This window comes from Anas platyrhynchos, chromosome 5, assembly GCF_047663525.1.
Source record: "Anas platyrhynchos isolate ZD024472 breed Pekin duck chromosome 5, IASCAAS_PekinDuck_T2T, whole genome shotgun sequence".
Lineage (NCBI taxonomy): Eukaryota > Metazoa > Chordata > Aves > Anseriformes > Anatidae > Anas > Anas platyrhynchos.
In genome coordinates, this window is record NC_092591.1 from 7,988,276 (window position 1) to 8,011,607 (window position 23,332).

Here is a 23,332-nt window from a genome sequence, read left to right on the forward strand (position 1 = left end):
TTTCTCTATTCCTCACCCTGCCCAGTATGATGTGCCTTAGAGAAGTAAATGGGAACTGCTTGGTATCTGTCCTAAACATCATAAAATTTCTGTTGTTTCTAGACTTTTTTTTCTTATTTCACTCTTTAAAGGAAAATAGATTTACTGTTTTACTGGTGAGGGAAGGGGAAGGATTTTTGTAACCTTGCTGATGGGCTTGTGCAGCCTGTAAAAAAGACAGTTCCTAGTCCTTTTCCCAGAGATACAGCCACCATTTGAATGCCATCACTAAATTGCAAGGCCAGCATGAAGTGTAAGCTTTGATCTTATAAACTACTTTTGGTTCAAAAAGAAATCCCAGGTTCTGTCAATGACCTGTAAGGCCCAAGAAAGGAAACTATTTTTGCACGCTACTGATACACAAAAAAATGTACCTAATGGGGGTGTGCTTTACTTCTGTCTCCTTCTTGTCTGCTTGTTCTCGTCTTGTCTTGCAATTTAGAAAAAATTCAATATGCACTTATGACTGTTTCATACAATGATATTACTTTATAATACTGGGATGGTAGTTGCCAGTTTTTTGTGTTGTCCTCTCAAGCTTTTTTTTTTTTTTTTATCGTTCTACTGGGTATAATGGATAAGAAAGTCAGAAAGTTGTCATGCATTTTGTTTTATAACCCAGAGCATGGTGCGGCTTAAAGGTAAATTCTTTTCTTTTCCAGCCAGTGGAGCAATTCAATTTATTTGATGAGTTTGTAACACTGCAGTGTAATCTGGTGAACGCTGGGTTGAGCAGATTGCTAATAAATTGCATTGCGATGCTGGATATTCCTACTGTTTTGGCTGAGATCATGAGGCTTGCTGCATCCTTGCAGAGAGCTGGACCAGCTAGCTGCACGCTGGGACCATATGGTCAGACCAGCAGCACGGGCATCAGCCAGCACTTCGGGCTGATTGAAGCCATGCTGGTAAGCATAGAGCAAACCAGAGATAGTCAGGAGAAGAACAAGAAATAGCAGGCTATAAAATGCCACCCGGCTAGCAAGGAGCAGGGGGAGTGAAAGTGCATCCAAGGGCTGGTGGACGTGCTGCAGTATTGTGGGTTTGCTGGAGGGAATTACTCATCTTCTGAGCCCCAGAGCTGGCAGCTTCTCGGCAGATCCTCCCTGCACTGCCCGTACTGCTGCGGTAGGCTCTCTGAATGCTTAGCAGCCTTGTAGATACCATCGCACTCCTACAAGGGCTTTTTCATGTTGAGGACCGGCAGTACGAATGGGAATTCGGTCTCGGTTCATATTTGTCTTTCTTGATGCTATCTGGAGTGCTGTATAGAGAATTTGTTTTGATGAGTTATTTTCTTATGCCCTATTTTTTCTTAAGTGCAAACGTCTTCTCTTCACATGACAACAGAGCAAAATTGCTGTACTTATAGTTAAATAAAATATAACATCTATATTTTTCAGCTCTGGAAATACCAAATCGGCGAGATTGGCAGAACAGATAGTATATTGCTTTGTGACTTCCATTCGGTTGTCATCTGGCTGAGCTCAGGGCACTGTACAGCAGTTTGCTACTGCAGCACTGGCACAAAAACTGTTTAGCTGATACCTGCCTTCTCTTGGCTGATACCTTTTGAGTGGAAATGCTTCCTGAATTTGTAGAGGAACCAGGAGGAGTACAAGGGATCTGATGTTCCCTGTGTAGGAATCCAGAAACGCAGTTAATATTGGTAACTCTTTCAGCTCTTTGTTGTTGTTGCTGTTGTTGCATAAGATACCAGGAAAATAGAAATTTGTTGTCATGTTAAATTCAGGGCAGGAGGGAAACCCAACATATCTTTTGATCTTCCTTTGGTAAATAGGAGACTGGTTGCCGAATGTAAATGTTTATCTTAGACGATGGTGCTATAAATAGTACATTTATCCCTCTTCTGTAGCAGATGAGGACAAAACCAAGTTAGTCATCGAGACACATGTCGCTTCTAAGATGCTGCTGCTTGTTCTGCGTAACGTTGTTCGTTTGGGGGGGTCACTGGCAGAATCACAGCCGTATTTTTGCTCAAGCTGTCTGCCTGACAATACTGCAGAGCAGCTTGGGGAAGTACCAGCACACAGATCTAAAGCCTTCGCTGGTCTGCAGAAGGCTGTGTATGGCACGTAATGAAATACTCATCCCTGTTAGGAAATGCTACCTTTCTGGGCTCTCAGATCTCTTCGGTGTTTGTCCGTAGTCAATGACAGGCCACCCCAAAATTAATTGCATTTTAAAATATTGATGCTGGGTGAAAAGCTCTGCTAAAAAAAGTGTACTTTATTCAAACAAGCATGCTATTTGCCTAGGATGGATTACGATGAATTCTATTTCAACATTTGAAATTAAGGTTAAATACTCAGAATATTAGTGGTAGCTCGGGGGTGAGGCCAGCTAGTGGGAAAGACTGGGGGGAAAAAAAAATAAACACCTTTCTCGATGTTATTGAGTGCCCCGCGAGGTGTGGAGCTCTGCCTTTATGGGAAGGGAGTTCCTGGGAGGAGGAATGCCTCACAGTGGGGACAGGCCAGGGGGGTGCTGGGGTAATACCCCTCAGGGATGCTTGTCCAGTTTGTGCTCTGCATCCCCAGCTCACTTGGGCTGGTCCCTGGTGTGTGCCCTGGACTGCTCTGGTGGCAACGTGGCTTCCTCGTCACCTCTTGTGTGGTGGCTGCACCCCGTGGGTGCCACTGCCCTGAGGAGCCAGGCTGGCCCTGCGGGCCTTCTGCCTTCAGCCCAGGAGCCTTCAGAAGAGCTGGTGGCCCTTCACTGGCTGCTCTTATGTTTGTTATGAAAGCTTTACTCAAGTGTTGTCCGAGTTTTGCTTTTAAAACTTCTGGAATTGTTTCCTGTTAGTTGCCTTTGTGACTTTGAAGACATTGAGTCGGAGGGAATGACGTGCTCTCGCTGCTGAGGTGATTCCGGTCCGGGTCTCCTGAAGCTGGGGGAGGCACAGTGGTGCAGTCAGCTCTCCTTATTTCTTCATTTATTTTTAAGTGGTTGTATGTCTACAAGTAGTGCATAAAGTCTCTACAGATGACAGTTCTTTGTGTCTTCATCTCAGCCTGACGAAGTGTGACCAGAATGGAGAACACCACCAGTGAAAGGCACTTCTGACTTAAGAGCCCTAATAGTCTCCTTGGGGTCACAAACCACAGGGGATCTTCTCCTTGCCTCTCCTTGCCCGTGCCTCATGCTCTGTCAGATGGTGGATTGCTTCTGATGGCTCTTTCTCTGTTGCCTGTCTGTTCTCTTGGCCCAGAGGCCTGGGCAAGGTGGATCCAGTGTGGCTCTGCTTGAAAAATAAGTTTGGAGAGCAGGAATCTCTGCAGTCTGTCCCCTCATCCTGGGGCTTGATAGCTGCACAGCTCCTGCCGTCACTTTTGTACCGTGATGGGGGGATCCGTAAGCTTTGGGGATGTCCACAGCTCTTTGTTTTTCCTGTGTGAGGAAAGGGAAGAGGGTGGCTGAAGATGGGGTCCCAGTCTCCAAACTGGGGGAGACCTGGGGCATGAGCACTGCCTGCATGTCACTGCCAGACCAGGACCTGCTCATGTCTTGCCTTCTGCTCCATTGGGTGGGTCTCTCAGGATCAAGTTGGGGGATAAAATAGGAAGCTTAGCTGATAGGAGGCACCTTTTCTAGCCTCGCTGATCCCCACTGGCCTCTGCTCACTGAGGGTTGTAGAAACCCAGAGCCTGCTTCAGAGCACACGTCGTCAAATGCGAAATAAAACTCGGGGAGGAAGAGCACTAGGTAGTGTCTTAATTGTGGGGAGATGTGTTTGTATTTGAGACTCTAAGGCATCAAAGCCACCAGTCCAGTGCCTGCTGATGTTAATGGAAAAGCAATTCACTTAATGGGCTTTGGAATACCCTTGGGTAGCTTATTGTCCCAGTACCTCCTGTGGAAGGTGACGTATCCTTCCTGTCATTACTTCTTCATCCAAATGTGTTGTACCCGATTGCCCCAAGTGACTGTGTGCTCACCACCGAGATCTCCTCCATTTGCCATCCCTACAGAGAGCAGGAGCAGTAGCTTTGCTGTAACTTCTGTTTGTCCAGAGTTTTTCCGGCCCTGGTGGGTTTCTGGAGTCACTCTTTATTAAAGCCAAGTTGAGCCAGCGCTGTCAGCAGAAGGTTGTTCAGAGGTTAACCATTTTACCATGTTATTAGTGATGATTATGTAGGAAATTTGCATAAAATTAAGAAGTGCAGTGTTTGCAGGCGTTTTTGGGGTAAGTGTTGTGCAGTCACCATCACTTTCTGCAGGAAGGGTTGCTGAGGCACACGCAAGCTTTGTGCCCGCTACAGCAAAGCTGCTTCTGACATCTCTGAAGGGAACAGATGAGTGTTTCCTGTAAATATGCATACTGGAAACATCTGTCCAGCACGTTGAATTAAAGGATTTTTCTTGATGTGCTGTCTGACCCCTTTATGGTGAGGAACTTCAGTACTGTTTTCCTCATGACTTCCCCCCATCTTTTTTCTTAAGCTGTCTTTTCGGTGCGCTTTTTTGTAGCTGGACTTGTGAGAATGGACTGAATCTTGCTTTCCACATCTGTCTTAGCAGCTGTACTGCTTCCTGCAATGAATCATCCGAAGCACTCTTTTTTTAATTATTATTATTTTGTTTAAGGGTGAAGGCCCATTTGTTTTCCTGGAGCCACAAACGAGTCTCCGCAGTCTGGCAGCCAAGCCTTAAATGAAGGCACTGCTGTGAAAGTGTTTGGAGGAAGGAAGTGCCTCCCTATCAGTGGTGATCACAGACGGGCTCTCAGAGCAGTCCCTTTCCTTATGGGCTTAGGCTGTGGTCAGCGGAACTGCAAACTTCATCAGCTCTTGGAGAGATGAAGCAAAATGTCTCATTTGTTTGCACGCTAACATCAAATCTGACGTGATCTGATGCTTTCAAAAGCTGAGCTCTGTAGTGCCAATTTTCAAACTGTGTTTGGGGAGGGGAGTGTAATCTTTCCTTCTGAGGAAAATGTTTTTGATCCTCTCTTGGAATGATCTTTGCAACTTCATTTTCTAGGGCTCATAGCTTGAATACATTTCGGTTTAGGAGTGCAAATCCAGGCTTCTTTTTTTTTTTTTTTGGCCCACCAATGATGTAGCTCCCTGGAACTTGATCCATTGCTGTGTTCTAACTTTTGTATTTAATACAGAGATGAAATCCAAAATCCACCCTCTTGGTTTTGTATTCAAACCCTACCCTGAAAAGCACTTCAGTTACGAAGTTATTAAGAATTTATTTTTCCTTGTTAATTTTTCTAGGAAAACGGCAGATTCACCACTTGGGAAACCAGCTTCAACTGAATCAACACTGTCTGGATACCGCCTTTAATTTTTTCAAGATGGCTGTGAGCAAGCACCTAACCCGGGGGAGAAAGATGACCCATGTAATTGCTGCATGTCTCTACCTGGTGTGCAGAACAGAAGGAACTCCTCGTATCCTTTCACGCTTGTGCAATCTGAGAGTTATCACTCGGTCCCCTAGGTAACACACCTATGATGGAGGGCAAAAAGTTCACTGTTCAAGCAGTGACAATAAAAAACATACTTTTAGCAAGTTAAGATCATTTAAAAAAAAAAAAAAAGATCAGCTAGATCATTAAAAAATAAAAAATTGAAAAGGTAAGTGTTTAGGACCTAATTTTATGACTGTTGGTTTTGTATAATGAAGTGAGTAGGATATTTTCCTGTGGTGCAAGTAAAATTCTTCCCTTTCTAAATAGACAATACGTAGTATTATTTTCAAGGATCCATAAATTTATGTCTGCATACCCTTAGTAACTTAATTTCTTGTTTCTCAACGTTTTCTTCTAATGTAAAGCTGTTTTTTTCTTGTGCTTTGCTAGGGTGGTTTTTTTTTTATTATTAAGGAAAAACAAAAAGTAAACCAACTGAAAATTAACCCCAAGCCTTGTGCACTGTCAGCATTAAAAACCAGATCTTAATTCCACTGGGTTTTCCAACAAGATACTTGGATATCTTTCTTTTAATGCTTGTGGGAAGGACAGTAACATGATTGAAGTTGGGGGGAAAAGACATTTGATAAATTCTGAAATTTGCTTAAAGATCATGCAGGAAGTCAATGGCTGGAGATGGCACGGGTTAGAGTTGCAAGTGAGTACTCATTGCTCTAGGCGTCAATATTTTTGTTTTGTAAATATTCTTTTAAATCCCTATAAACTTAAATACTGATGGGTATTCCAATTTATTTGCTTTATATATGTTTTTTATGTTGTGTTGCAGTAACTGCAATTTGGAGTTTAGTATCATGAACCCAAGAGAATACAAGCAATTACTTCTGTATTATTTTAGCTGTCCTTTTCTGCTTTAAAGCAGTTTGTGCATATCATCAGTATTCTATTTGATGTTTTTTCTAGATTGCTTGTTTTCATTCTATATTTCTTTTAGCAGTTGAACAGCTTATCTTTCCTTTTAGGATCTGAGTTATTTTTACTTTTGAGATCTATCTTTATCTTAAAACTTGTGTTTTCTGGTAATGTAGTCATCGTGTTTATATGTTAAAAAACAAACATTTTTGCAGGAATAATGGAATTTAAAATAGGGCTTGCCTATTACACTAATCTTTTCTAATGTATCTTGTGCAAACTTTTGAATGGTATAACTCTGTTACTGTAAAGACAGTGTTCAATTAGAAGCATTGCCACTTTTTTATGCCCATATCACATTTCTATATTTATAGTCATTATCTGATATTACTAAATCATAGCCTAACCATAATATACAAATCCATTTTTCCTAATTGGCAGTGATAAAAGTATTTGGAACACTAAGAGCTGTAATAGGCAAGTAGGTACATTGTAATGCAGCAGCTATCTGTGCAACAAGTATGTCTAACTCTTCTAACAAACAAACAACAATTCTGTTTTTGTCTGACATATACTTTTTTTTTTTTTTTTTTTTTTTTTTTTTAAGTATTTCAGCTTCTGTCTCAGTAATGTGCAAGACATACTGGTCTGGTCAACACTTAAAAATACCTAAATTAATTTTTCCACCTTTTTTGTTAAAAAATAGGTCACTTCCTATGTAATCTTGCATATAAAACGGTAGAAATATGTTATGAATAAGACTACAAATATAGGCTCTGTATTTTTATATTAATATCCCCCAAAACTCCATCTTTACCTGCTTGGTTACTGTGTGACCTGGTAATCAAGATGTGATAGTGCGTGACTCTATGGCTCAGTTCCTTTAGTGCTGATTTTTTTTTGAAATCAAACTTCATTTTGTTGTTGATATTAAGAATGTAACTGTGATCCTTTGGGAGAGTGAGTTCAGGTTCTGCCTGTGTTCTGCTGGTTTGTTTTTCTCGATTTTGTTTTAAAGTGTTTCAAGGCCAGTGTAGTGCAAAAACAAATCACAGATTACAGATTCTGAACATTGAATCATATATTGCTTTTCTGGTTTCTTATCCTTTCATTAGAAGCTTGAAAACCTGGGAGAGACAGGTACATACTGCTGGCCTTTGAAATTAAAATACATTCGCATCTCCACAGATTAATTATGATGGTCATTATCAGTGTGTTATATTTATTTCCAGCCTAGATCTGTCAATATACAGAAGTGCTATAGGAGGCAGACCTGCTCCCACAGCAAGAAAGACCAAGAGCAGGTATAGAGAATGGCAAAGTGGTGAGATGCTTTAGCAAGAACAAAGATGCATGTTCAGGGTAATAAGCCTGCAATTGGTTTTGGTCTTGTGGAGAAATCAGTAGAGGATAGCACGTAAAGAGAAGAAATGTGATGTACAAAATATATACAGTATTTGTAACACTTTTAGATTTATATAACATTGCTAAGAAGATTTACAGACTTTAAAATGTTCATTGTCATTGTGTTGGATGTAGAACTCTTATGAAGAAATTATTTGGGAGAAGTTTAGAAAAGGAAGCTAAAGACTTTGAACATATTTTAGAGGAAAGAGATAACATGGAAGAAGATGCAAAGAGCAGCGTTTTTGGAGCTTAAAGATAATGCCTTGGTTTTGGGTGGCCTGTGTGAGTGGAGTGACTGGAGTCATAGAGGCAAGAGAGGATCGATGGGAAGAGATTAGCCTTTGAAATGGAAGACAATGCATTTAAAATAAATATATATATGATGGCAGAAGGAGCAAAGTATGTATGTGTCCCGGGGAGTTACACTCAAATATAGCCAGGGGCTGAAGTGATGCGAAATGGTGGTGTGCACTCACCAGTGGCAGGACCAAAGGAGTGGGAAGCATTTGGAGAGGGAGAACAGGATTTAATTGTCTGCATTGAACTCAGTTTGAGGGAATGGAATGTATTAATCTTACGTGGATATCTGCTTATTCTTTTTTTCATAATGTATGTGTTGCCAGCCAGCCTCTGTGAAAATGTGAGGAAAACTCTAGCCAAGTCTGCTGGTGCAGTCAGAATTATGCCTGAATAACCTCAGTCTGAAACAGAAAAACATTAAGTTCTCCTTGTTTCTTATGTGTTGTTTAATTAATAGCAAAATGCAAAATACTCACGTAATACAAATAAGTTTGTTTTCTTTAAGTTATAGAACTATTTTTTTCAGCTTCAAAAATGATTACAAGTACAGCTTTTATTTGCAGTTCTTTGGAAAGATTAACACTTCATCTGAGATCTGAGTTCATTTTACATCAGTTTATGGCTTTTAGCTTATTTGACACAGAAACCCACAGTGCAGTAACTTTGACACGGCTTTTCCTTTACCTTGTTTATGTTTCTTGTCAGTGGTAATGCTCCAAAGGAAGACGGCTCGCTAGCCATTAGCTGGATCTGGGAGGGGTTTCATCCTTTGGGCGAGCTACCTATCAAAGCTTTAATTTATTATTCTCTTTGTAAAATGTGTCTGTGTAAGCAGTGTCAGAGAAAAAGAAAAAAATAAAAACCTGTATGGAGGGGTTACTGGTTTTAAACCATCGGGTCTGCTGGGGCTGAGCAGCTCTGAGCACTTCCAGCGACATCTGACTTCAGCTGGCACTGCGAGCGCTCAGGGCACTGCCGGCTAGGGCTGGTAATTTGTTTCTTGGAATAGTAACAGTCCTCAGTTGTTTCTCTTTAATGTTTTGAACAGCTTTTCCACCCCTACATATGTTTGAATGGAAACAAAGGGCTCTTTCGCTGATCCTGCTGTTCCCGGAGGGAGAAGTTGGGAAGCGCCAGGCCGCGCTTGGAGTGGCTTCAGGCCGGGCCGCAGGCTGCGGCTGCCCCGGGGTCACCCAGAAACAATGGGAGGCTGGCTAGGGCTTTCCAGGTGGGATATCGGTTTGTTTAAATCGAGGCACATTTCATTTTGTTTGTGATCCTTTTTGCTGTATGCATCTGCGATAAAAACTGTACGACTGTCCACAGTTCTGTTTGTAATATTTTCCAACGCTGCCACCTGGGCTTTTTATGAGTAACATTTTGCATGGTAAATACGTTTTATCTCCATCACCACCTTTTTTTTCCCTTTTTTTTCCCCTTTGATGCTCTTTGGAAAATGCACCCTTAGCTGTAAACCAAATCCTGTCATACTAGACCTTAGTAAATAAAACCTTTTCCACATGAGAGGAGTCCTCACAAAGTTCCCTCACCAGCTATCTTGTGTAAATATCCCAGTGTTTGCCTGCAGAGGTAAGTTCAGGGCAGGTTTTTCCCCCTGGGCAGCCTTCTCAGCTTGATGTCCATGTTATTCAGGTGGCTTCAGCGGTGTTTTGTAGTCAGAGGAAAGATGTGGGCTCCTCCCATGGTCAGTGCAGGGTAGCCAAATGAGACCTTTTCTCTGGATTGTTCATGGAGAGCCTTTCTGCCAAACATTGAAGAAAAACACCTCTTAAATGTAAGCGTTGGGAGTCTAAGGCTGACAGGAGAAAGTTTGGTGCCTTGGTTGCTTGTGTGTAAACTTGTGCTGGGTTAGAAAGTGTCAGGCACTTTTCCTCCCCTGCTTCCTCTGCCCCCGAGCCACCCTTTTGTTTGAGGTAGGATCACAGAGGCAATGCAGGATGCCAGCAGGCAAGGATTTGGGAAAAAAACCTGGGCATCGCTTCACTGAATGGGGCAGTACTTTGTTATTTCCTATTTGTCTGCAGTACTTGCACTCTATTGCCAAGCTATTTGAATGCCTCCCGGTTTAATGTGTTTATTTTCATGTCACAGTAAGGGAAGTTGAGAGTATTTATCTTCATTTTCCAGGTGCAGAACCGAAGCTAAGTGACACATTCAAAGTTACCCAGAAAATCTGAGATGGAGCAAGGAATTGGTTTCTTTTCTCCTGGATTAGGCACTAGCCACTGAACCTTTCTTCCTTTTTGGATTTTGCAAGAGGTGTTCAGCTAATTTCCTTTAGAGCAGTGTCAGGTTCTGTTGGCTTCCATACTGTCATGGGAGGCTTTGTGCAGCCTCACCATGAGAGCCTTTGATGGATACATCTTTGTTCCCCTGCTAACACTTCAAGGTCCATCTTAGCAAGGAAAAGGGCAAGACTTCCTTCTTTATTAGAAATGAAAAATTAGATCTCCAGCAATCTGTTGACCTCTGCTAAGCTTCCTGGAAGCCAGCAGGCCCTAATGTTCCCAATTAAAAAGTTAACTTTTGAAATGAGATTTTCTTTAATCAACAAAATTTCAGAGCTCTAGTTAGGGAAGTTAATAAAAATAGTTTCTATTTCTCTTTGCTTATGGACAGTCTTCTTAGTCACTGACCTCTTGATTAAATATGATTGCGGTCAAAATGTGGTTTGCCCAAGTGTTGAATTTGACAAAGGCATAAGGTATTAAAAACTGATTTTAAATTGTATAGTTAAAAATGCATGTAATATTTACCAAAGCAAACGGCTTCATTTCACTAGACTATTTTTGTGGTAAAAGATGCTGTGGTCTTACTTCCTAGAAAGGTGCTAGAATTAGTCTTAGAATAGCCTTGTCCACTTCGCTTCAGAATGAAGTTTTAAAATTGGCAAGCTTTTTTTGTGGCTGGATTTTAATTGGGAGAGTCTCACCCTGTTAATGAAAACTTGTCACGTTAAATACAGTGCAGCTCTTGTTGTCCCATATTAGTTGCATCTGTTTCCAAAGAGCTCATGTATTTTGTAGTGTGTGGCTTGTGTGATTCCTTTTTGATACCATAGGTGAAAGTGCTAGAGTTGTAATGAAGAAGACCTGTATAGCAACAGAAATTTAGTTTCAGCTAAATTGAAGAGGTGCTGTTTCTAAACAGCACCTGTTTCTCTGTTTTCTCCTCTGGTTCTCCAGCCTTTCCAACCCTTCCCTCCAGCCAGGGTTGGGACTGCTGGATTTCAACAGCAGGACTCATGACCTGAAGCCAGCATATCCAGTCTCCTTTTCCGTGTATTGAAGGGAAGTCATATTTTTTCACTTGACAGTACTGCCTCACACTTTTTTTTTGCCATAGAGAGAGATGCAAGTACACTTCTGAGAGGATGTTTTATGTTGCTCATTGATGGGAAGGATGGACACGTTTTCCTTTCATGTGCTCATTTGATGCCGTATGCAGGCTTGTTCTCTCTCCGGTTTTGTCATGAATCTGAACCCATACAAAATGCTATTGAGAGATTAACTCTGTTTTGGGAGGAAAATCTGTGGCCACTGCTCTAGCTATTGCATATGGGTGCTTGTTTGAAAAGCATTGTCCACCTGCAGTCATCTGGGGCCAGTCCTCCATCTTCCAGGTGAGCCAGCTCCATTCTCATCCCCACACTGCAGGGGCTGCTCCTGGTGCTGCCCTGCGCTGCTGGAGTTGTTAGGGCAGTCGGAGCTGCCTCACTCAAAGGTATCTTGCCAGGCAGAAGAGCCTGTGTTTCCCTTAGGCCTTGTGCCATTCGTGTCAGTCCCCTGTGAATGTCTTTGTAGTATCTAAGATGTTGCTGGGTACTTGCATTTAATGCACAGTTTTTTATTCCACGTGTATCTGGTGGTTTGCAGTGTCTCTTAATGAGAATTAGCTCAAGAAGAAAATGACCTGAAGCCTTTCAGACTGGTGGAGTGGCTTTGCCCCAGAGAAACAGGGCTGGGGAGGTAGTAAGTGGCCCTCAGCTTCTCCTCTTGTCCCTCAGGGACAAAAAAAAAAAAAAAGAGCCAAAAACTTCACTTGGGTATGACTCAGAAGTGGCAGGAAAATAGGGAGTGTGACCAGCGAACAGCGTTATCCCCCAGGGTGTCCTGCCTCCGAAAGTTACTGAAGCTTCCCAGAGGAACACCATGATTTTAAAGTGGAGATTCAGTACTTGGGTGATTTTCTTTGTTCCTTTAAGGTTTTGGGAATATAAGAAGGGAAGGGAGCTTTACATTGTGGAGTGTGTCAACTCACCATCTTGCTGTTTCAATTCTCCTGCTTAATGCCCGTTATGGATGCTGCGGGGAGGGAGGGGAAAAGCTGCTGTAAGTGCAGTAGTGATAATTGACCCACTTAAGAGAGCTGCTCTAATTTTGCATGTTACAGCATCCTGGAAATTCAGATAAGAATGTTGATCTCTCCAGCTAATAGGATTTCTAAATATATCATCCAGAAGAAGCAGGAGGACTGTAATTTTGCATGTCTGTGTGTATTGAGGCTAACGTTTTGTTTAAGAACTGCACACTCTGAAAATCTGCTCTTTTATGAACTTGCTACTAACGCAGGATAGAAAAGTTGTTTGACCTCTGGGGCTGGCGGGTGCGGGGGACACCTGGTCCTGCTCTCATCAAATGCGGTGTCAAAATTCTCACAGCTTCTGTGTGGAAGAGTGACCAACTTTTTCCCCTCAGGATGCTGGCACCCAGCAGGTGGCTCAAATTGTCAACTTTTCCATAATGCAGCGTTAAACAAAGCGTCTGCAGAGACAGAGGGGGGGGACAGGGTCACAAGATGGCCTATAAAGATTACAGATTAGGCAGTTTTTGATAGTTTTGCTATTTCTGTTTTTCCCATTCAAGTGAAATTTTGAGCAGTAAAGGTCAAAATAATCCTCTTCTGAAATTTGACTGCAGAAGTCCTTTTTTTTTTTTTTTTTTTCTCTGCTTTACAGAGCAGAGTGTTTCAAGTCTGTCTCTAGGCAGTTCTTTCTCCAAGCACACTGATGGATGTGACTGCTAAAAACAGAGCTTTTGCTCACAGTAGAGCTGTTGCACCTAGATTGTTTTTAATTTTTTGCAGGTACTTTGCCCTTGCCCATCATACCTGTCCGTGCTGGGACACAGCCAGCTGTCATTGTCCCTCTTGGGAAGGAAGGAACAAGCTTTGCTCTGAAAACTTCTGGATTAGGCCCACTGAAGCCTTTGTTGCTGTGGGTTTGAGTCGTGTTAGGGGCAGGTAGAACAAATGCTTATTGTTTGGCAGCCCCGTGCTCTGTCACTGTCTCGGGCCTTGTGTAGCACAAAAATACTTAAGCAGAAGAACCTGTGCCAGATTTTTTATGCATGCAATAACGGTCTGCTTAAATTCATTGCATTGTCTGCCCTCTTAGTAAGTGGCTTCCAGTTTGGGGTTTCCGAACTGATGAGACATTCCTGTGCTGGAGGTAAAATGAGGAAAGAAACAAGAACAGGAAAGCTGTGGAGGCATTGGCAGTAGTGGGGTGCAAATACTGGGGACTGCAGCCCTGAGATACCAGCAGCACAGAGCGGGGGTGAGGCTTTGAAACACGGTGGCAGAGCCCCAGGAGCTAATGAGGTGAGGGAAGGCAGGGCGAGTTCTGGGTGGATAGAGGGGGTGATGGATGAGGGGAGAGAAATGTGATGGCAGAGGGGCCTCCTTCAAGTGAAACAAATACAAAGGAGGGGCGATAAGGAAGGGGATCCCACCTCTGATGTCTTTGACCTTCAGCAGTCCTTGCATGGTTGTGAAAATAAATATTTAACAATCTCTTAAAGCTTGTTTAAAAGAGGAAATGACTGGGTTGGCTCTGCTTAATTCAGAAGTTTCTCCCTGCATCTGAATTCTGCTGCTGATGTCAGCAAAAGCAGCATTATAAATGGGGAGTGTTTTGCCCTGATGGGAGTTAATACGTTGCAAACACTAGCTAAATACAAAGTGGTGTGGTGTGGCCAGTCATTGTACAGCACGTTATTGCTTTTGTCAGAGGATATGCTGGATGTGGTGAGGGATGTGGAGGAGAAGCTTCCTCTTCCTTCTCTGCACCCCCACCTTCCCCTTTTTTTTTTTTTGAAAGGAGAAAGAAAAAAATGTTACCTGATGCTTTGTCTAAATAAATCCTGGTAGCAAACACGATCAATTACTGTTAATGCTTTTGATGCATTCGCTGAAAAATATTCCTGATTGTAGCCATCGCTAATGATTTCTGCATTTTAATACTTTGGAAATCAATTAGAAAATTAAATGCTCTCTTCCATTAAAATCATTTTGAAGACTGTATATTTGCATTTTAATGCAGTAAGAATGATGCCTTAGCAGGCAAATTCATATTCTTAAATAGTTTAATTAAGATAGGTAATACAAAATAGGGTAAATAAAATCCACGGAATTGAAAGCTATAAGCGCTAATATGCTCGCTGTCTGCAAATACTGCTTTAACTTGAGGTCTTCTAAAACTGTTTCTACTTTCATCATCCTCTTAAGTCTTACACTTTTTTTTTTTTTTGTCTTTCACTTCTTAATGTTTTAAGAATAAAGTAAAGGTGTATCAGAGAAACAGTGTTACCTTTTGAATTTGTTTTGGAAAAGCACAAGTCATTTTCATACTGGTCTTTCCTTCTATCTTGGAAGTAGTCCTGAGAATGATTTCTTAGATCCTAATAAAGTATAAGCCTTTTAAAAAATAGTAAAACAAACAAACAAAAAAGCTCTTCAAGAGTTCTCTTATTTCTTCAGATGTTTGTCACTAGGATTTTGTTTGCATGCTGTAATCTTCATACGCAAACTTCATACTGGAAATGCAATCAAGGATTTCTAGCATTTTGTAATATGGCAAGTATAACTCTGAGCTGAGCCTTTCCTAACATTCTCATTATTAGCCTCCCTTTATGGCAAGTCCATGTCCTTCCTCAAAGGAGAAAGAGAATATCTTCTAAATTTAACTGCCAGATTGGCTCAGTATTGTTGTAAGACTGAATGATGTAATACCCAGTCACATGGTGGTATAGCTGCTATTTTCCCCCTTGAGAGAGAGAGAATTTTTCCATATTACTCAGTTTCAGCAGTTTGGGGAAAACGGGAGTCTTAAATGAGACCCAAAACAACCAAAATCTTGATTTCTTCCAAGCTCTGCATTTGAAGCCAAATGTTCCCCATGCCTTCTTTATTTTGACTTGCTAATTGGAAATAAGATGTTGAAGATAATGTGTGCTTTGAAGCTAGTGTATTGTGTATTTTATTTAGACTTGATCCTTTAAACATTTGACAATAAAACATAAATTGCAGAGCTCTCGTCTTTAGATCAGCTGTAAGTGAATCATTTAAGTTTTCAACATCCTTCCAGTTTGGGAGAAACACAGTAGTATCAGTAATGTTTTGACTGCATGTGTTGGTAAAGTGCTATGAGATTTGCTAATCTGTGTTTTTAAATGGAGATATATAACTGTTTCTTCAATGGTGGAGCATCTTGTCTGCCAAAAATAAGATTTTATTCCTAGACAGTAGAAATCAGTGCTCTTCAAATTCTCTTTGTATTGATAAGCAGGGAGGAATGGTAAATGTATCTATAATATAATTTCTCATACCGCATACAAATTACTAATGATGAAAAGCAAGTTTTGAAAGAGGAGAAAACCTTTTAAGTGTGTAAGCTGAAAAAATAATATGGTGAGAAAATTAGGCATTAAAAAGGCATATTCAGCAATGTGACATGTACTGACTGAAATACGCAAATATATTACAATATATTAAAAAAAAAAAAAAAAAAACAACAAACAAAAACACTCCAGAAATTGCCTCTGTCTTATTGTCAGGAGATTTTCTCACCTTTATATGTTCTGCCATTGTGGTGGTGTTTTTTTTTCATTCTGTAATTGGTCCTTTTAACTTTTTATTGTGCTTGTAGAGAGCCTTTTGGCCTTGCAGTTTCCAAGAGGAAACAACGTTGTTATTGTCACTTCAGGTACTGTACTGTGTGGCCCCATTGTGGGACAAACAAAGAGCTGATGGTTCAGGTTAGACTGCAGAAAATTTGAGACGTTGCCTGAATGCGCTGGTTTGTGAGAAATTACCACCGTGTCCTTACTTTGCAAGGATTTTGTCCCCTTTTAGCAAACTTGCATTAAGAACACACTTTATTTATTTTCTCCCTAATGAAGCCATGCCTTCAGAGTAATGAAGTTCTGCCTGTTCAGCTCCAAAGGTTGTGAGGCTGTAGATGCTCTTTTCTGTGACTTTTCCTATTGGGCAAAAGGGCTGGGCAGTCTGCGCTGAGAATATTTCCATTTGAAATGTGCTGTTGAAATTACCAGTGGGCCATCCTTCATCTTCAGGGAGCTGAGGGAAAAGTTATAAAATAATTGTAAGTTATTACCGAGGAAGTTTTTTGAAGAAACATATGGAGTTTTCAGCTGCTGGGTCTCAGTTGGTACCTGACACTGGAGAACATCCTATTCTGTACTTATCTGGAGTTGAAAGTTTGGATTTCCCATGTGAGTGCCATTACCTTCTGCAGGATCTAAGTTAAATTTTCTTTTCTACTTGACAATTTCTGGTCCTTAAAGGATTAGTCTTCTAGGGAATGCAACAGATGGACTACATCTGTGCTGCTGTTTCTTAGGGACTCCCAAATCACTGCATTCTTACCGCATCTGGAGGACCTAGTTCATTGCCAATAATTACTTCCAGTGCATATTCAGATAACACTTTCTCAGCTGAAAAATACTTTTGTATACTTTCAGTATTATATTTATCCATCTCTGCTTGTTATCTTCCACCTAGAATCTAGACTTCTGCTGTGGCAAAGAAAAAACCTCAAGCATTGGTTGCTACTCTATTCATTCCCCAGTCCTGGAACTGATGGCTTCATCGTTTCAGCTGTTTCTTGAAGTCATTCAGTGATGAAACAAGGGTGCTCCAGTCCTTGTTTTTTTGCTGATAATGTTGGCAGCCCTCCCAGTGGAGCTGTAAGCAAGTCACTTTCCTACTGTTGCAACTGGAAAAGTTGGGAGCATGATCAGGAGCCAAGAATGTTGGCTGAGGAGTTGCAGCATCCAGAAGCAGAGGACAGTGTCAAAAACAGAAGCTGTAAAAAATATTGCTTGAAAAAAGTATTTGTTCACAAGAATCCCTCCCTCCAAAGTATTCAGAGGGCTCTAGGGTGGAAGGGAAGAGAAAATAGAGATTTTTCCATCAGTTTCCTAGCAGACAGAGATGGTGGGATGCATACAGGGAAATGCTTACATAGGCAATGTATTTGAAACTTAGAAAATGCAGAAGAGACAATGCCTGTGCTCTCTGTAGGATCACAGAATAATTTAGATTGGAGGGGGCCTCTGGAGATCATCTGCTCCAATTCTCCACTCACATCCTCATTAGATCACTGAAGCCCTGCTCAAGCTGAGTTTTGGTCGTCTCTAATGACGGACATATCCTACTCTCTCTGGACTGTGTATTGCAGTGTTTTGCTCGCTTCATGGTAAATATTTTTCTTCCTAGTATCTAATCAGACTTTGCCTTGCTGCAACTTGCATCAGTTGCCTTTTGTTCTGTCACCGTGTCCAAGAAGAATCTGGCTCAGTCTTGTCTGCACACCATCGTGAGGTAAAGACAGTGCTTGGTCTTTCTTGATGGAAGAGCGTGCTGCTTACTCCTGCTCCCCTTGTCCACGGGGACCTCCAGCTCCTTTTCTGTGAGCTGTTCAGAGCCGGTCAGTCCCCACCTGCACTGTAGCAAGGGGTTGATGTGCCTCAGGCAGGAGACTTCTTGAATTGAAAGGCAGATGCAGTGCCTGCCAGCCCTGTTCTCCAAGTCGCAAAGGTTCCTCTGAACTTGGCTTTTATAATGACCTCCCTCCTGGTGCACTGACTGCTTCCCCAGCGTGATGGCATTGCAGACCTGCCTGCGGTGCCTTCTGCCTTGGCGTCTCCTTCTGAGTGAAGACAGCTTGGCCCCGAGGGGTGCCTGGAGTAACTGTCTGCGAGCTGGGCTTTGTACCACTCGTCACAGCCCTTGGAGCCTGGCCGCCCAGCCAATTCTGTGCTTACCTCACAGATCTCAATCGTAATGGCTCAGCAGTTTGGCTCTGAGCACTGTGGCAGGCCATGTCTTCGTGTCCCCCATGCCATCAGCCAGGTTGCCACCTGAACTTCATGGGTTGGTAACACTGTGCCTGTGGCGTCTCCGTGCTGCCCTCCTCAGTCGTTCTGGTTTTTGGCCAGTCCTGTACAGAGACCATCTCATCTCTCTTCTGGTGGGCAACACAGGGGCAGGTGCTTGCTGATTTTTAGGGTTGGTGCCTGAAGGCCCTCCCAGAGCAGCAGCAGGCCGGGGTTCGCTCCCAAAGGGGCGTCAAGGCCGAGGGAGCAGTCGGGGCCTGGCCATGGCCCTTCTTCTTCTGAAGCTGTGGGTGCTGTGCAAGCCCAGACACCACAGCTGTGGGGTGAGGAGGAGAGCAAAGAGGAAGCTTTTCTAGGTGAATGGTCAGGCTTTTTGGCTGAGAGGGTGCATACTTTTCTCTCAGGTTGTTCCTCTGTTTGTTTTTTTAATGTATTTATTATGTAAAATTGTGATGACCCGATGCATAAACAGTTCTGGCAGCAGGGCTGTAACTCCAGTTTGCTCCCTCCTAGCTGAGGGGTAAAATTTGCAGTGCTGTGTGGAGGAGGTTGGCATTACAATCCTCATCTCCTAATATCAGAGCAATGGAGGCACAGAGGTGAAGCCAAGTGTCTTGCTCAGCAGGGCAGTACCATGGTGCAGACGCGTGTCCCTCGGGCACCCAGCAACACGCTGCCTCCCAGAACATCAGAGTCCTGTCCCTGCACACAGTTCCTTTTTGTGATTTCTTGAAGACCCTGGAATATACCTTTCCAACCATATTTTTAGCTAAAATTGTGACAAAGAGCAGGTTCTGAAGGCTCACTGGTGCTGTTGTGCTGAGCTTGTTATCAGAAGTCTGCGCTGAATTTGTACGTCTTGGCAGTAGGGGGAAAGAAGTTATCATTTTTCTTGAAAGCTCTGCAAATATGACAAAATCAGCAAGCAGCTGTAAACACGGGACCCACAATAGCACTCTCAGTTGTTGTTTGGAGCAGAGATGTATTTTAGGCGCTTGCAGCCAGCGTGCTGCAGAATGTTATTTGAAATTACACTGCTTGGTTACAATAAAAATGCTGCAAGACTGTGTGAAAGGAGTCTAAAGAGATCTTTCCCAGCATATCGCTGGCAGTTTTTATTTTCCCAGAGGCAGATGATATGTACATCACTACTGATTTTTTTTTTTTCTGGCGAAGAATTCCAGCAGCTGAGATAAGTTTACAGCTTCTTAAAACTGATAATGAAAGAGCAGCCTCTGTGCTGTAAGGGAGACATGAGATAAGTGCTTGCCATTGCTACGGCATTCAGAAGATAATACAGGGATAAAAGTTAAAATGACACTTGAAGAAAATATTCCTCGTTTTCCATCTTGATTAAAACCATTTAATGAAGGTTGTTAACTTTTAAGAATGTGAGAAATGGCATTTGCAAGTAAATTACCTTCAGTGTGTTCGCTAACTGGTTCTGTGCAGCATTGTACTGAGATGCTGTGGGAGTTCCTGTTTAAGCGAAGTAAATATTGACGGTAATGTCAACAGAACTGCAATATCCATGACAAGTAGAGAATTGCAGCAGACTGCTTACTGAGGATTTGAATTTTCAGTAGGACATTTGTATGTGTATTCTGGCCACTTCCAGCCCTGCTCTCCCCACCCCGTGCCTCACCCCAGGAAAGTGTTTTCCTTTTGCTCCTTAAGGATCCCTTCATAAACATGAGTAACCCAATAACAAGGAGTTGACTCTTGCTTTACCTTTTTAAAACACTTGGTACGTGTATGTTCAAAGTGATTTGAGTAAATTGGTGCAAAACTCAAATTTTAAACTGAATAAAGGGATGCAGCAGAGTTAATATAAGAGCTCCTTAGCTATGTGTTTGGATAACAGATCTGTGGAAATTAGAACTGGCATACTTGGGGGTGAATATCCGATACGCATTGCATCTATTTTCATCATAAGGAACTCAGTATGTAACTTAGCTCTTAAGCCCTCGTTGCATGTTTTGGACAGGTGGGCAAATTTGCATAACCCACCAGTTATATTAAAGCACTGCATTAAGGCAGGGTATAGCCTGGGTCTCTCAAGGGCGAGGAGATGGTCTGAAAAATGATGATTGACCATAAACCTAGCTAATGGGGATTACACCAAAAATACAGTTGACAGCTTCTTTTCTCTGACCCTTTGGAGATACTTGGGAGCCCCAGAGTGAAAATGTTTATTATAATAGTAAGATAAATAAGAAGATTTAAGCATTTTATCAGGGAAGGGAGAACTATTTTTTTTTTTAATATAAAAACCATAAGATAGAAGGATAAAAGGTGTTTTGCAGTGCATTGGGAGCACTGGAAACAGAAACCCAGTGTCCTGAACCACAGCCCAGCGTCCCTCTGGGCTGTGCCTTTCATTTTCTTGGGGAAAACTGATTCCAAAGGAGAAACTTCTATTTTCCCAGCCTTTCATGTAGATAAAGTGGAAACTGTATCAAATGCCTGTGACTGTATTTTCCCAGCTGAATAGATCATCATGAAGATTTACTGTAGTAATTGAACTCTCTGAAAAGTTAGCTACCTTAAAATCTCAGATATGTTGTCTTTCTGCCCTGATATGTGGACTCCTCCCTCCACCTGCAGTGTTATACTTGCTCAAGGACCAAATTTAATCTTGTTTTGGGGACAACTTTTCAAGACATAAATTTGCTTTAAATTTAAAATCTGGTGTTTTATGTCCTTGAAGGGGAATGTGTCATGCTGAGAACTGTATCCATTTCAAAGCGTGATGCATCGCTTGTCCCTTACCCTGAAAGGTACTTTAAAACTATAAAATATCAATTTTAAGTTAGGAAAACTATTAAGTTGTTGGTGGTGGTTGTTGTTTTTTTCCCCCTCCTCCTTCATCTTTTTCTTCTTGAGCCTCAGCTCGCAGGAAGTGAAGATATCTTCTCACCCTGACCGTGACAGCTAGTGGTAATCTCTCCTTTGTGCACTGCTGGGAAGTAGAAGTGAAGACAAGGTTGCATATCATGTCTTGTCACAGGTTGGTCAATTCAAACACGCTAACTCTCTTGCCAGTGTTTGCTGCTGCATCTCAAGATACCTGGCGAGCTGTCTGAGGAAGTAACACGAGTTTTCTGCCCACACACTTCCAAATAAATGTCCCTCAGATACTCTTATGGTAGTAGTCTGAAGCATAACCTGTGAAAAATGCCTTAAGCTTTATTTGGCAAAATGCTTTTTTTAGTAACTCATTTGGGATAAGCTGTTATTTATGAACTGCAATGCAAGTCTGATTTAGAAAACATAAATTCTTAATGAGATAGCAAATTGTGTACACCTCTGTGCTGTTACTACTTATGTAGGTTTCTCCTACGACTAATGGTCTGATGTAGGATTTTTTTATGTTTAGTGTAGGCATTTCTTAAAGTGAAAGCATGGGTTGAGACTTCCCCAACCCATTGATACAATGCATCAGTTCAGCTCCATGTTTTTGATTTGTTTTATTGGAAGGTGACTAAACCAGAGCGCTTTGTGGAGTTCAGCCAGCGTAAAAGTGGCACGTGGTACTGACTTCCGAGCGAGGCTGATAAACTAGCACTGAACACCTAGCTCACAGCTCCGTGCCGTGTTTAAGACGTGTTACAAAGGCAGGTGGGTGATTGGAGCAGTGCCTTTAATCAGACATGCTTTGAGCAGTAATTAAGTTTGGTGGTGTTTATGGAAGTGTTGCCATGTCCATGCCCTAGCAGGGAGCTGGCCACGTGCACGAAGCCACCACGATCGCTGTTTCCCACCAGAGCTCTGTGGATTTGGGTAACTGGGAGTGCAGAGCATCCTCACCTGCCAAGGGTAGGGGTTACTGGCCAACAGGCATGTGCCCACCTGCAACTGCTACAGAGGGGCTTGGGACAGCTTTATTCCATCACTGCGTTACGTGATACAGGTTGATGTGATCCTGTTAAAGGCCTTTTACAGGGGGAAGCTGAACACATCCAACTGCTGGACTTTCTACCAAAGGCCATTAAGGAGTCAGCAGCCTCAGAATGGCAAGGATGCAATTAATTTCTGTTTAAAGCCGTGCTCTTTCTTTTTTTTTTTTTTTTTTTTTTTTAATAAAGCCTCCGGCGTCAGAAACTTCCTGCTGAGTGGCGGTGTTTTACGTGTGAGATATTGGATAATGCATGTGCACGGATAAATCAAGTTCATTGATAGTGGCAGGAGAGCAGTGTTTGAGATTCTGGGCAAACTCCGCTGTGTCCCAGCGCAGTTGTACAGCAGCTGCCGCGCTCCCATCCCTGCAAAATTCTGTTGAGCTAATTCTCCCAGGAGCAGTTAATACCAGTGCATTAGACTCAGCGTGGGCATGAAAGGAAAGATGTAACGCTTGGCTTCTAGCATGGAAAATGTAAAACATTCTGCACCGATACAATTTGGTTTTGTTCTAGTTTAACAGAGCAGGGCAATGGTACATTTCTAAAGGTATAGCTGGGCGTTACCATGTGTACACCAGAGCAATACTACGGTGAATTTTGGCACGGGAATTGTGTATGTGCTTAAAACAAAGGTGTTAGCCAGCTTCACAAAATCATGATATACTATAAAGCAGTTATTCTGCAGACTTCTGCTCCTTATTTGTTTTAAGGTTTCTCTTTCAGATAAGGTGGGGCGTTGTGTTTTGGAGCCAGCCGGGGAGGACTCTGCAAACAGCATTACTTGAAAGAGAAATTGGAGAAGGTGGGCTGGGTGACGGGGAGATTGGCTGGGGCTGCAGTTGGGATGAATGCTTTGAGCCAGGGTGAGCTGGCGCGGCTTCAGAAAGAAATCATCGAGCTCTGCCCTTGGCTGGGTGTTCCTCCCCCAGTCCGTCCCCTGCCCTGTATCAGCCCAGGTGTTTGTGCAGTTATGTGTGAACTAGGGGGGAGTTAATCCAGTTGAAAACAGGCCCAAAAAAAAAAAAAGAGGGGGGTGTATTTGTATCAGACAGTTCCCTCGGCTGGTGTGCCCTATTGCTGCACAAACAGCAGTCCAGGGAAAGGGGTGGTGACAAGTAACAATCAAGCCAGTTGGAGCAAGGCTGAGATTATTCTCTTTGTTTGTGGTGGTGTCAAGTGCCAGACAAACCATAGCCTTATCTTTTATCCCCTCC

General features: G+C 42.4%; 1 protein-coding gene across 6 annotated transcripts in view; it reads left to right on the forward strand.

Moving 5' to 3' along the window:
• The window catches only part of BRF1 (BRF1 general transcription factor IIIB subunit), a 174,091-nt gene that overhangs the window by 42,717 nt on the left and 108,042 nt on the right, over positions 1 to 23,332 (forward strand). For 4 of the 6 annotated variants that reach the window (XM_021274541.4, XM_072038213.1, XM_038179446.2 and 1 more), the window contains one exon: positions 5,286 to 5,459. In XM_021274541.4, the coding sequence (XP_021130216.1) occupies positions 5,366 to 5,459 (94 nt within the window). In that variant the 5' untranslated portion in view covers positions 5,286 to 5,365. Of the gene's footprint in view, positions 1 to 2,748; positions 2,925 to 5,285; positions 5,460 to 9,262; positions 9,285 to 23,332 lie in introns of those variants that run through there. The other 2 variants (XM_072038214.1, XM_072038215.1) reach the window with 2 other exon arrangements.